This window comes from Neoarius graeffei, chromosome 22 (genome assembly GCF_027579695.1).
Source record: "Neoarius graeffei isolate fNeoGra1 chromosome 22, fNeoGra1.pri, whole genome shotgun sequence".
Taxonomy (NCBI): Eukaryota; Metazoa; Chordata; class Actinopteri; order Siluriformes; family Ariidae; genus Neoarius; species Neoarius graeffei.
Window position 1 is genome coordinate 31,128,264 of NC_083590.1, and position 14,022 is coordinate 31,142,285.

General features: G+C 41.9%; 1 protein-coding gene across 1 annotated transcript in view; it reads right to left on the reverse strand.

Annotated features, from left to right (window-relative positions):
• Positions 1–14,022, reverse strand: part of adgrb2 (adhesion G protein-coupled receptor B2) — an 836,040-nt gene that overhangs the window by 442,976 nt on the left and 379,042 nt on the right. The window contains exons 6-8 of the mRNA XM_060904734.1: positions 9,118–9,282; positions 7,651–7,752; positions 397–503 (exon numbers count right to left, since the gene is read on the reverse strand). Coding sequence (XP_060760717.1) covers positions 397–503; positions 7,651–7,752; positions 9,118–9,282 — 374 coding nt within the window. The remainder of the gene's footprint in view (positions 1–396; positions 504–7,650; positions 7,753–9,117; positions 9,283–14,022) is intronic.

The window sequence follows — 14,022 nt, forward strand, 5'->3', positions numbered from 1 at the left end:
CACTCACATTCACACCTACGGTCAATTTAGAGTCACCAGTTAACCTAACCTGCATGTCTTTGGACTGTGGGGGAAACCGGAGCACCCGGAGGAAACCCACGTGGACACGGGGAGAACATGCAAACTCCGCACAGAAAGGCCCTCGCCGGCCATGGGGCTCAAACCCGGACCTTCTTGCTGTGAGGCGACAGCGCTAACCACTACACCACCGTGCCGCCACTACATTTCCAATTTTAGCATAATAATAATAATAATAATAATAAAGACGTTTCCTTGCATTTCCATTCCGAAATGAAACACGAATGAATGCAACATACACAAACCTGTTCACATGCGGAAATCCTTCATTGTATTCGATATGTGAAAATGAGCAACTTGTGAAAATATATCACTTACAGTTAAATGTAAATATCTATATTCAAGTGAGATGCATCGGGCGAAGCTCGGAGGACCCCAGTAAGCAAGTCCATTAGTGTCCAGCAAACATCGACGACTAGCAGATCCTGCAGAGAAACAGCAGAAAGAAGACCCAAATGGTTCATCTCTGTTACATGAGAAAAGGGAAATAAAATAAAATAAAATAAAATGTCAAGTTTTTGAAAGCCTCTCGAATAATAAACAGACTAGAATTCAAACTGATCCAAAAAGTGCCTTTGGTAAACATCACTGAGAAAATCATGCTGCTAAACCACATTTACTCAAACTTGCATCATGCTGCTTCTGTGCAATGGGCCTTGACTGTGCGCTTGCCCATCAGCCGAACACTGAGACTGATATTTAGCATCCTGGGCAAAACTCAGTGCTCCATTCACACACTGATCAGCAGGAACATGAAGCAAAATCTCAGAGGTGAAAACTCTGCTAACTCACCTGCCTGTAGGATGGGTTTTGTTGCTGTTGTTTTCCACCTTACTGTAGAGGACTGCTTCATCTCGAGAGTTGACCAGTGTTTACCACTGCGTTTTGTGCTCATGCTTCGAAGGCATCATTTATTAAGACTTTGTTTTTATTACATACAAAATATTGTCCCAAAGTCCGAGTCCACTCCGAAAAAGTGCTTTTATTTCAGTTATGGGCCAGTAATGAAATGTATGTCAAATTCGGTTTTTCAAATTATATTCCATGGTTTTTACTCCTACCGTACAAGTACAAAAAAAAAGTTTGTTCTTTTTGCCTGAGAGCACTGCTACCATTATGTGACAATGAGCCTAACAATCTGTGTTTCACTCTCCACTCTATTATTATTATTATTATTATTATTATTAAGCTATACATGCTACCCCTTAAGATACCAATGATCCTGACTACTTCTGCTGTCTGATTCTGCCTGATCCATCCTGATGCCCTACATCTGCTGGGAGTTCTCATCACAGTCTTAAAGTGCATCTCATCTCATTATCTCTAGCCGCTTTATCCTGTTCTACAGGGTCGCAGGCAAGCTGGAGCCTATCCCAGCTGACTACGGGCGAAAGGCGGGGTACACCCTGGACAAGTCGCCAGGTCATCACAGGGCTGACACATAGACACAGACAACCATTCACACTCACATTCACACCTACGGTCAATTTAGAGTCACCAGTTAACCTAACCTGCATGTCTTTGGACTGTGGGGGAAACCGGAGCACCCGGAGGAAACCCACGCGGACACAGGGAGAACATGCAAACTCCATACAGAAAGGCCCTCAAGGGCCACTGGGCTTGAACCCAGGACCTTCTTGCTATGAGGTGACAGTGCTAACTACTTCACCACTGTGCCGCCATTATAGAAGCAAGTTATTTATAATATCAGTCACCTCATCAGTGTTACCCAGATGAGGATGGGTTCCATTTTGAGTCTGGTTCCTCTCAAGGTTTCTTCCTCATGTCAAGGAAGCTTTTTCTTGCCACCATCCCCTTTGCCTTGGTCATTAGGGATAAATTTGTAAATACAAATATCTAAAATTTATACATTTCCATAACGCTGCTTTGTGACAATGTTCATTCCATTTCAGGAAAATATCTAAAAAAAAAGTTGTGTTTGCTTTAAATATTATTAGTTTTAAAGAAAAAAAAGTGAGTGAAAACAGGGTTGTAGTCGAGTCACTAAACTTCAAGTCCGAGTCCAGTCTCGAGTCCCCAGTGTTCAAGTCCAAGTCATTAAAAAAAAATAATAATTCAAGTTGAGTCCAACTCAAGTCCAACACTCCATCCGCACCATTTGACGGTGGCTGTTTCAGCACCATTAACATTAGTTTGTTCCTGAACATGACGTTTGAACACGTGAATGTTCATTCTCTTTGTCAGGGAGTGTGAAGTATTCTGTCAGAGATGGTTGGGAGACGGATATAAGTGTAGAAGGTGTGTTTATTAATACAAGTGAAGATGGTAAACAATCCAGAACGTCAGGGAAAATTGTAAAACAGGCAGTAGGTCAAGCGAGGCACAAACAGACTATCGTAGACTTGGCAGAATCAAAGACGAGAAACAGGAAATCAGGAAATCAAACAAGGAAATAAGGTTCGGTAATGTGTCAGTAATACAACTCAATACTTCGCAAAGTAAGTGTGTTTTCACAGTTTTTATATAGGCGCGGTGATTGCACCTTAATCCTGTACAGGTGCGAGTCATTTACAGCACGCACACAATAGTCTATCTGATGCACCTGCCAAGGCACACAGGTGTGACGTTCTTGCACAAAATCAGTACAAAATAAATTTAGATATTAGTATCTTACGCCAAATTATTATTACATGTTACAAAAAAAGAAAAAAATCTGAGTCCTCGTCTCCAATTTACAAGTCCTAACGCAGTTAATGCACAAGTCCGAGTCCAAGTCCGAGTCATCAGTGCTCAAGTCCAAGTCGAGTCGCGAGTCCTTAAAATTAGGGCACGAGTCGGACTCGAGTACTACAAGCCTGAGTGAAAACACCTTTGAAGAATAACGTAATGAAAATCACTCATTTTATTGGACTCAGACTATTGGTCAATACTGTCTATACTCAAACAGACCTCAGGATTCAGATTGTATTTTCTTCCATATGGTTTACATGAACTTTCACTCTCGTAATATGCTGTGCAGCTCACAACACACACACTGAGCTTCTAATCCTTAACAAGCCCCAAAATTAATTGCACTCCAATAAACTTATTTTGGCAGTAGTCAGGAGGTGATTGCCTGTGGTGAGCTTTAGGAAATGAATAATTGCATCACTGATGGAGTTTTATAGTAGGGTTTTTTGATCACAAAATCAGGACTTGAAACTCACACATTAGTTTTTAGGAGCTGGCTTCATAGTTTTATTATTTACATCATGCATGTGAGCACTTTTTAAAATACTGTAGGCAGTGGTTATGTGGGGAATTACAGGAAGTCAAAATCATAACCTTATGGTAATCTCATCTCATTATCTGTAGCTGCTTTATCCTGTTCTTCAGGGTCGCAGGCAAGCTGGAGCCTATCCTAGCTGACTATGGGTGAAAGGCGGGGTACACCCTGGACAAGTCGCCAGGTCATCACAGGGCTGACACATAGACACAGACAACCATTCACACTCACATTCACACCTACGGTCAATTTAGAGTCACCAGTTAACCTAACCTGCATGTCTTTGGACTGTGGGGGAAACCGGAGCACCCGGAGGAAACCCACGCGGACACGGGGAGAACATGCAAACTCCACACAGAAAGGCCCTCGCCAGCCACGGGGCTCGAACCCGGACCTTCTTGCTGTGAGGCGACAGCGCTAACCACTACACCACCGTGCCGCCCCTTATGGTAATAACAAATCAAAGCATATTGATTAATTAACTTCTATAGAATGTTTCTCATGGCTTTAGTTAGGAGGTTTTGCAAGTAAAGAAATGTAATTTAAGTAAGGGTGGCATGGTGGTGTAGTGGTTAGCACTGTTGCCTCACAGCAAGAATGTTCTGGGTTTGAGCACATCGGCTGGCAGGGGCCTTTCTGTGTGGAGTTTGCATGTTCTCCCCATGTCTGCATGGGTTTCCTCTGGGTGCTCCGGTTTCCCCCACAGTTCAAAGACATGCGGTTCATTTAACATGGGGTGGCCTTTGGCTGAGGTGCCCTTGAGCTAGGCACCTAACCCCCAACTGCTCCTCAGGTGCTGTCAGCATGGTTGCCCACTGTTCTGAGTATGTGTGTGCGCTCATTGCTCGTGTGTGTTGACTGCTTCAGATGGGTTAAATGCAGAGAGGAATTTCACAAGAAGTCTTCTTCTTCTAAGTGTGTTGATGGAAATTTGGGAAGAGGCAGACATCTAGCTAATAAGAGTACTTTTTGTCACTCAACTTGGCCAAGAACCATCTACCGGTAATCTGTGGTTGGTTGAAGAGAGCAACTGGACTTGCTTGACGATTCTTGAAAACGTTTCGCCTCTCCTCCGAAAGGCATCCTCTGACAGATTACTATGTACCTGGATGACTGAGTATCTTCACAGATATGTTTCTACGCACTTTGGGATGAGATCCCTTCGACTGGTGCGGGAGTATGAGAGGACTTCCAGAAAACTGGCAGACATCTTAGCCAGAGTGGATCGTTCATTTTTGTCAACCTGGAACGACCATCACTGAACAGAGGTGGGTGTCTATGACATCTTATCAGCCGCCCACAATGCAGCCATCAGCATTCTGATTCGGATTCTATGATGATCCATGAGAGAATAAATACTGGATACTCCCTATTAGACAGACAGAACTGAGGATGCCTTTCGGAGGAGAGGCGAAACGTTTTCAAGAATCGTCAAGCAAGTCCAGTTGCTCTCTTCAACCAACCACAGATTACTATGTACCTGGACGACTGAGTTTCTTCACAGACATCTACCGGTACTTCAACAGGAAGAGAAGTCATTTGACCATCCAACCCAAATAATACATTCAATCCTAGAAAAATATCCATCCATGGACATAATTTGACCAATCCATTCTACTCCTGCTGAAAGTTTAACCAATCCTGCCAACTCCGACAGATATTCTTGACCAATCTCACATTGACAACTCACATTGATAACATTACCCGGATAGCTTTCTTTCATCTCAGAAATATTGCTAAGATAAGAAATTTAATGTCACTACGTGACGCGGAAAAACTAGTTCATGCTTTCGTTACCTCCAGGTTAGATTATTGTAATGCCTTACTGTCTGGATGTTCCAATAAGTGCATAAACAAGCTCCAGTTAGTTCAAAATGCAGCAGTAAGAGTCCTTACTAGAACTAGAAAATATGACCACATCACCCCTGTCTTATCCACACTGCATTGGCTCCCAATCAAATTTCATATTGATTATAAAATACTACTATTGACCTTTAAAGCACTGAATGGTCTCACACCACAGTACCTGAGTGAACTTCTGCTCCTCTATGACCCACCACGCCTACTGAGATCAAAGGGTGCACACTATCTGCTGGTACCTCGTATAGTGAAGGCTACATCAGGGGGCAGAGCCTTTTCTTACAAAGCCCCACAGTTATGGAACAGCCTTCCAAGTAGTGTTCGGGAATCAGACACAGTCTCAGCGTTTAAGTCTAGGCTGAAAACATATCTGTTTAGTCAAGCCTTTTGTTAATGGTGTTTATGAGGTAAAGGTGTAGATCTGGAGGGTCCTCAGACAGAGTGTTTTGGTAAACTGGGATGTATGGATGCTGTCAGTCCCCACTCGCTTGCTCACTCGAGTTTGTTGACGGTGTAGGGGCTGGCTGCTTTATGTCCCGGGGCTCCCTCATGCCTGTGTTACCTTCTGGCTCTCCCCTTTTAGTTATATGCTGTCATAGTTAGTTGCCGGAGTCCCTGCTTGTACTCAGTGCAATATGTATACTGTTCCTACTTATTCAGGTGACACTGGGCATACCTAACAACCTGTGTTCCCCCCTGAGTTACATGTTGGTCCTGGGATTGAGATGCTGACCTCTTCTGCTCCTCAGACTTGCTTGATCCATCCTGGTGCCCTGCGTCTGGTTGGAGTCTCATTGCATCGCTCCTGTGGAGGACGGCCCCATGAGGACAGTTGAAAGTCACACCTGGAGGACGCTCTGGACTCTTACAGTAATGCTTTTATGGCTGAGGACTACAGTTGACTTGCTAACTTTAGGACTGCAGTTATCATGAACAGTTTTGCACTCAAGTTTCCATCAATGAAGAGTTTATAACATCAACGAAACTGACTTCATGTTAAAACTGTTAATATTATAGTCATGCTGTCTGTTGTTGCCCAAATGAGGATGGGTTCCCTTTTGAGTCTGGTTCCTCTCGAGGTTTCTTCCTCATGTCGTCTGAGGGAGTTTTTCCTTGCCACCGTCGCCACAGGCTTGCTCATTGGGGATAGATTAGGGAAAAAATTAGCTCATGTTTTAAGTCGTTCAAATTCTGTAAAGCTGCTTTGAGATAATGTTTATTGTTAAAAGAGCTATACAAATAAACTTGACTTGACCAATCCTGCCTGCAGCCATAGACACTTGACCATCTTGCCAGCTGCCCTCAGACAGTCTTGGCTCTGGCCCACTTCTGCAAAAAAGGTTTGACCAATCTTGCCAACTCCCAGCAAAAGTTTAACCAACACAGCACATCTGCTCCTGAGGACAGTTTGACCAATCCTGTCTGTTGCCACAGAAAGTTTGACCAAATGCAACCTGCATCTGCAGAAAGTTTGCCCAATCCTACCCACTCCAGCAGACACTCTTGACCACTCAAGATATTCTTGTCCTGCCACAGTTATTATTGTTCAAATTTGCCTGTGATGTTTTATCAAAAACATAGTTGGTTATATTTCTCAACATATAAACAATTTAGTTATTTGAACCATCAGGACCTGGATGAATGAATACCCCCATCCCTGCAAACACCCAATACATTCTCGTGGATTCCATTTTTTCCCCATTATCCATAACCGCTTATCCTGTGCAGGGTTGCAGGCAAGCTGGAGCCTATCCCAGCTGACTACAGGTGAAAGGCGGGGTACACCCTGGACAAGTCACCAGGTCATCACAGGGCTGACACATAGACACAGACAACCATTCACACTCACATTCACATCTACGGTCAATTTAGAGCCACTGGTTAGCCTAACCTGCATGTCTTTAGACTGTGAGGGAAACCGGAGCACCCAAAGGAAACCCACGCAGACATGGGGAGAACATGCAAACTCCACACAGAAAGGCTCCAGTTGGCCAATGGGCTTAAACCCAGACCCTTCTTGCTGTGAGGCAACAGTGCTAACCACTACACCACCGTGCCACCCTCTCATGGATTCATGAATGAATTTGTCTCACACGCTTCATATCTGACCACCTGCATGAAACTAAAGACCACTCGCTCCCAAGATTATATTGGGTCCCACGAAATTCCAATCCCAAAGCCAACCTCTAAGACCCCTTTTCCACCAACAGGGAACAGATTTCATTCTGGTTTTCTCACTACATTTTGAGCCGTACAGACCATTTTGACCAAAAAGTAATTGGTCCTGAACCTGAAAATTTGGTACCCAGCTGGAACCAAAACATCGCTGTTTTTTCGTGCCAACCATGACAACATCAGTGTGCAGGTCATTAGTTCCCTGTTGGTTGTAAAGTAGCTTAACAGGAACACTGTACCTTATTACAGATAAATGGAAATCCACTGGGTTTCTGCGAGCTTTTCTCAGGGTGTCTGGGATGATGACTCACCAGTGGCATTTGATGGACATTTGTTGTAGACCGTCTCTCCAGCTGAAGCTTTCTTCCACGTCATTAAACCTCGATACTCATCCTTGCATATCTCATGAGGTGCTATAAACAACACACATATTCCAGTAAGATTATATGGTATCATGAGGTATATGTTACATAAGATATGATTATAAAACGCAGCATCAAACATGCCACAATACCAGCCGTTAAGATGTGAAAGGTGCCCTGCTTGTTATAGAACAAACATACCAGCCAAAAGTCAGTAAAAAAAGTGCTGTTTATGATTGCTAAATCCATTTAATATGCGAGATATTTTCAAGAAACTTTTGTAGAAAATGTGTGATTCTAAAACGATTTAAAAATATATTTAACTTGGAAGCCATTAAAATTGTAATGGTTTATGATTATCATACAATAGATTTAAAAAAAAAATGTTCCGTATTATTCCGTCATTACATAAACTACGGATGTTTCTGAGTAGAAATATCCTTCAGGATTTTTTGAGAAAAAATGAGTAAAACTGATAACGCGGATAATTAAAATGTTCTGCATAAACAAAAGGAAAACTGCTCAGTGAAAAGTTTGTCAAAGACAGACTTTCCAACGCTGATATTAACTGTACAATCATTTTTAAACCAAACCAGCATTTTACAGGCGAAATGCTTAAGCTCTCTTTTCATGAAGCAAAAATGTTCCTCGCTTTATGTGATATTTCATTAAATATTTTTCCTCTCATATTCACGAAGAACACTAATAATTCTGAAGGAAGGGCACTGTGATATTGTAAATGATCTACGAAAGGCAATTAAACGACGTTAAGCCTTCTTTAGCCACCACATCAAACTACTTTTCTTCCTCTTTGAACGCCATTAAAGTAGAGAACAAAAATGTCGTGGGGGGATAAAAAAGAAGGCAGAGTTTCACAGGAATGTGCAAAATTTATGTCTTCCCACAAAGAACTTGGACACATCTTTGTCTTTCAGGCACTGGCACAGTGCTATCAAAGTCCTGATATAAGCACCACAGCGATGCCTGACATTTATTTAATCTATAGCCTCCCAAAGCTACAGTCAAAGAGCTGCTTATTAAAATCTGCTGTTTGCTGTGCTGCTCTGACAAATCACACGGGAGGACGTGCCTCTGCTGAAGGAGAGAGGGAGGAAAACAGCAGAGCAGGAAACAGAAGGCACACTGTCAAATGAAAAAGAGAAAGAGAGACCTACAGGTGCACAGACAGACAAGTGGGAAGGAAAAGCAAGACACCCAGACAAATAGAGAGCACTCAAGGAAGGGAGCGAGGAGAAAAACAAATGCCCAGTTAGATGGAAAGATGGAAGCAAAAGAAAAAGACAGATGCCCACAGAGAAGGGAGCAAGAGGAGGAAAAGAAGAATGATGAAATACAAGCTGATTATAGAAATGCAAAATGAATGAAGGGCACATCTGCACACAGACACACGCACACCTGGGCACTTCTTGTTGTTGCAGGGCCGCACTTCCTCCCCTGATCCATCGCAGGGGTAATTTTGGATTCCTGTGCCTTCACACATCCGAAAGCGGTGCTGCCAACCTGAATCGCACGTCTTAGAGCACGGACTCCACTGGTTCCACGCTCCCCAGTTTCCACCTCCTGAAAGAAGAAGGGGGTAAAAGAATGAATATGAACAGAAGAAGGGTCACAAATCATGACACTTTTAGCCCTTTTTCATCAAATGATGTGACAACCCTTACAAAAAAGAAGTTTATTCAAGTGTGCTTCTAGTATACTGCTTTTAAACTAAAAATAAGAGAGTACTGTATGTTTTCAGTTTACTTTTTATTTACTTGCCAGAGATATACTTCACAAAGTTAGACATACGGTAAGTATACTTGGCTTATACTGAAAAGTATATAGAAAAGTGTACACTACCGTTCAAAAGTTTGGGGTCACTTTGAAATGTGCTTATTTTTGAAAGAAAAGCACTGTTCTTTTCAATCAAGATCGCTTTAAACTAATCAGAAATCCACTCTATACATTGCTAATGTGGGCGGCACAGTGGTGTAGTGGTTAGCGCTGTCGCCTCACAGCAAGAAGGTCCGGGTTCGAGTCCCGTGGCCGGTGAGGGCCTTTCTGTGTGGAGTTTGCATGTTGTCCGCATGGGTTTCCTCCGGGTGCTCCGGTTTCCCCCACAGTCCAAAGACATGCAGGTTAGGTTAACTGGTGACTCTAAATTGACTGTAGGTGTGAATGTGAGTGTGAATGGTTGTCTGTGTCTATGTGTCAGCCCTGTGATGACCTGGCGACTTGTCCAGGGTGTACCCCGCCTTTCGCCCGTAGTCAGCTGGGATAGGCTCCAGCTTGCCTGCGACCCTGTAGAAGGATAAAGCGGCTAGAGATAATGAGATGAGATGAGACATTGCTAATGTGCTAAATGACTATTCTAGCTGCAAATGTCTGGTTTTTGGTGCAATATCTCCATAGGTGTATAGAGGCCCATTTCCAGCAACTCTCACTCCAGTGTTCTAATGGTACAATGTGTTTGCTCATTGCCTCAGAAGGCTAATGGATGATTAGAAAACCCTTGTGCAATCATGTTAGCACAGCTGAAAACAGTTGAGCTCTTTAGAGAAGCTATAAAACTGACCTTCCTTTGAGCAGATTGAGTTTCTGGAGCATCACATTTGTGGGGTTGATTAAATGCTCAAAATGGCCAGAAAAATGTCTTGACTATATTTGCTATTCATTTTGCAACTTATGGTGGGAAGTAAAAGTGTGACTTTTCATGGAAAACACAACATTGTCTGGGTGACCCCAAACTTTTGAACGGTAGTGTAAGTAAGCTTATACTTAAACTTTTGATCAAGGTATACGTATTAAAATATGTGTGCCTTATGTTTAAGCCGACTTGCCCTGTAGTTGTGCTTATCCTTTTGATAGTAGCCTATAAAATACTTCTTTTTCACACATATTGGCTTCTTTGTGATATATGGCAGCATGTTTTAAATCCCATCTTTTAAACCTACATGTAGCATAAGTTTGTGGTCAGCTCAAAACACTTCAGTTGTCTACTGGTAGTGTGCATGACGTAAGGGTTTGGGCTAGAAAACTAATAGTATACCTAGAAGGATAATTGCAGTATACTTCAAAACTAAAACATGGACTGGCTGTATATAACCAGTAACTAATAGTATACAACCCTGATTCCAAAAAAATTGGGACAAAGTACAAATTGTAAATAAAAACAGAATGCAATAATTTACAAATCTCAAAAACTGATATTGTATTCACAATAGAACATAGACAACATATCAAATGTCGAAAGTGAGACATTTTGAAATTTCATGCCAAATATTGGCTCATTTGAAATTTCATGACCGCAACACATCTCAAAAAAGTTGGGACAGGGGCAATAAGAGGCTGGAAAAGTTAAAGGTACAAAAAAGGAACAGCTGGAGGATCAAATTGCAACTCATTAGGTCAATTGGCAATAGGTCATTAACATGATTGGGTATAAAAAGAGCATCTTGGAGTGGCAGCAGCTCTCAGAAGTAAAGATGGGAAGAGGATCACCAATCCCCCTAATTCTGCGCCGACAAATAGTGGAGCAATATCAGAAAGGAGTTTGACAGTGTAAAATTGCAAAGAGTTTGAACATATCATCATCTACAGTGCATAATATCATCAAAAGATTCAGATAATCTGGAAGAATCTCTGTGCATAAGGGTCAAGGCCGGAAAACCATACTGGGTGCCCGTGATCTTCGGGCCCTTAGACGGCACTGCATCACATACAGGCATGCTTCTGTATTGGAAATCACAAAATGGGCTCAGGAATATTTCCAGAGAACATTATCTGTGAACACAATTCACCGTGCCATCCGCCATTGCCAGCTAAAACTTGATAGTTCAAAGAAGAAGCCGTATCTAAACATGATCTAGAAGCGCAGACGTCTTCTCTGGGCCAAGGCTCATTTAAAATGGACTGTGGCAAAGTGGAAAACTGTTCTGTGGTCAGACGAATCAAAATTTGAAGTTCTTTATGGAAATCAGGGACGCCGTGTCGTTCGGACTAAAGAGGAGAAGGACGACCCGAGTTGTTATCAGCGCTCAGTTTAGAAGCCTGCATCTCTGATGGTATGGGGTTGCATTAGTGCGTGTGGCATGGGCAGCTTACACATCTGGAAAGACATCATCAATGCTGAAAGGTATATCCAGGTTCTAGAGCAACATATGCTCCCATCCAGATGACGTGTCTTTCAGGGAAGACCTTGCATTTTCCAACATGACAATGCCAAACCACATACTGCATCAATTACAGCATCATGGCTGCGTAGAAGAAGGGTCCGGGTACTGAACTGGCCAGCCTGCAGTCCAGATCTTTCACCCATAGAAAACATTTGGCGCATCATAAAACAGAAGATACGACAAAAAAGACCTAAGACAGTTGAGCAACTAGAATCCTACATTAGACAAGAATGGGTTAACATTCCTATCCCTAAACTTGAGCAACTTGTCTCCTCAGTCCCCAGACGTTTACAGACTGTTGTAAAGAGAAAAGGGGATATCTCACAGTGGTAAACATGGCCTTGTCCCAACTTTTTTGAGATATGTTGTTGTCATGAAATTTAAAATCACCTAATTTTTCTCTTTAAATGATACATTTTCTCAGTTTAAACATTTGATATGTCATCTATGTTCTATTCTGAATAAAATATGGAATTTTGAAACTTCCACATCATTGCATTCCATTTTTATTTACAATTTGTACTTTGTCCCAACTTTTTTGGAATCGGGGTTGTATTTCCAATATGCTATAAAGTATACTTTTATAAACTAAAAAGTGGACTAGAAGTGTGTAACGAGTAAACTAATAGTATATTTCCAGTATACTACAAAGTATACTTTAGTAAACTAAAAAGTGGACTAGAAGTATAAAACAAGTAAACTCACAGTATATTTCCAGTGAAGTAAACTAAAGAGTGGACGACAAGTATAGAACTAGTAAACTATTAGTATGTAAGTTTACTTGTGGTATACTCGCAGTACAAAATAAAAAATAATAGTTGTATACTCAGAGTTTACTTCTCTTAGACTTAAAGTATACTTTTTATAAACTAAAAGTGGCCCAATTTAGTCCCAAGAAGTATTAGATTAGTTTACTTACAAGTATACTGTAAGTACATTGATATCAGTATACTTGGTACACAAAAGTATACTTAAGGAAATATACTTTAACTTTACTTAAGTATACTTTATAAAATGAACTTGAAGTATACTTCTTTTTGATAATGGAAGGTGCTGAAGATTAAATACAAACCTATATTTTGTCATAATTTCCACTGCTAAGCAGACCATACCAAAGCATGCTGAATTGTACTATTTGAACTGAGCTGGGATGTCTGAGTTGAACTTAAAATAGTGCAGACTTAACAGTTCCAGGACAAAAACAGCAATTTTTAGTCGTTGAGTGAATTTCTGTGTTTCCTTTTCAGTTGGCACGTTTCTGCCTGATTTAATCCAATGTTTCCAACAACTTCAGGTTTTCTGGTTCAGATTCTTTTTAATGGATTTACCCACCCATCCATTATCTGTAACTGCTTATCCTGTTCAGGGTCGCAGGCAAGCTGGAGCCTATCCCAGCTGACTATGGGCGAAAGGCGGGGTACACCCTGGACAAGTCGCCAGGTCATCACAGGGCTGACACATAGACACAGACAACCATTCACACTCACATTCACACCTACGGTCAATTTAGAGCCACCAGTTAACCTAACCTGCATGTCTTTGGACTGTGGGGGAAACCGGAGCACCCGGAGGAAACCCACGCGGACACGGAGAGAACATGCAAACTCCGCACAGAAAGGCCCTCGCCGGCCCCGGGGCTCGAACCCGGACCTTCTTGCTGTGAGGTGACAGCACTAACCACTACACCACCGTGCCGCCCACAGTAATGTTTGCTGATGGAAATCATTATAATTTGCTGTAGCCATTCTTCCAGCAACGTATTCTCTCACTATGGACAGATGAGGCTTTTTTTATTAAACACATGGCAAAGGAGGCAGAGGGATGAACATTAATCAAAACCAACAGCATGCAGGTAATCAGCAAACTGGTGTAAGCAGGATTAGACTAAACAGGCAATTGAGCAACAAAACAAAAAGCAAACCTGTGAGACAAAACAAGCAAATATAAACACTTAATCATGTCACAGTCAAAATGGCTGGATTGAAGCATCATAAAATATGAGTGAGTTTGGCTTGTTTAAGATGTGCATGTTCATTTGTTAACAGGCTTGTGTCTTTAGAAGTCTAGAACGTGAGAGGAATCATGGGTGCTGTAGTTTGTCTGGCAGCACGTGAGACTGTAAATAAGAACAGCAATACTGTAGTGA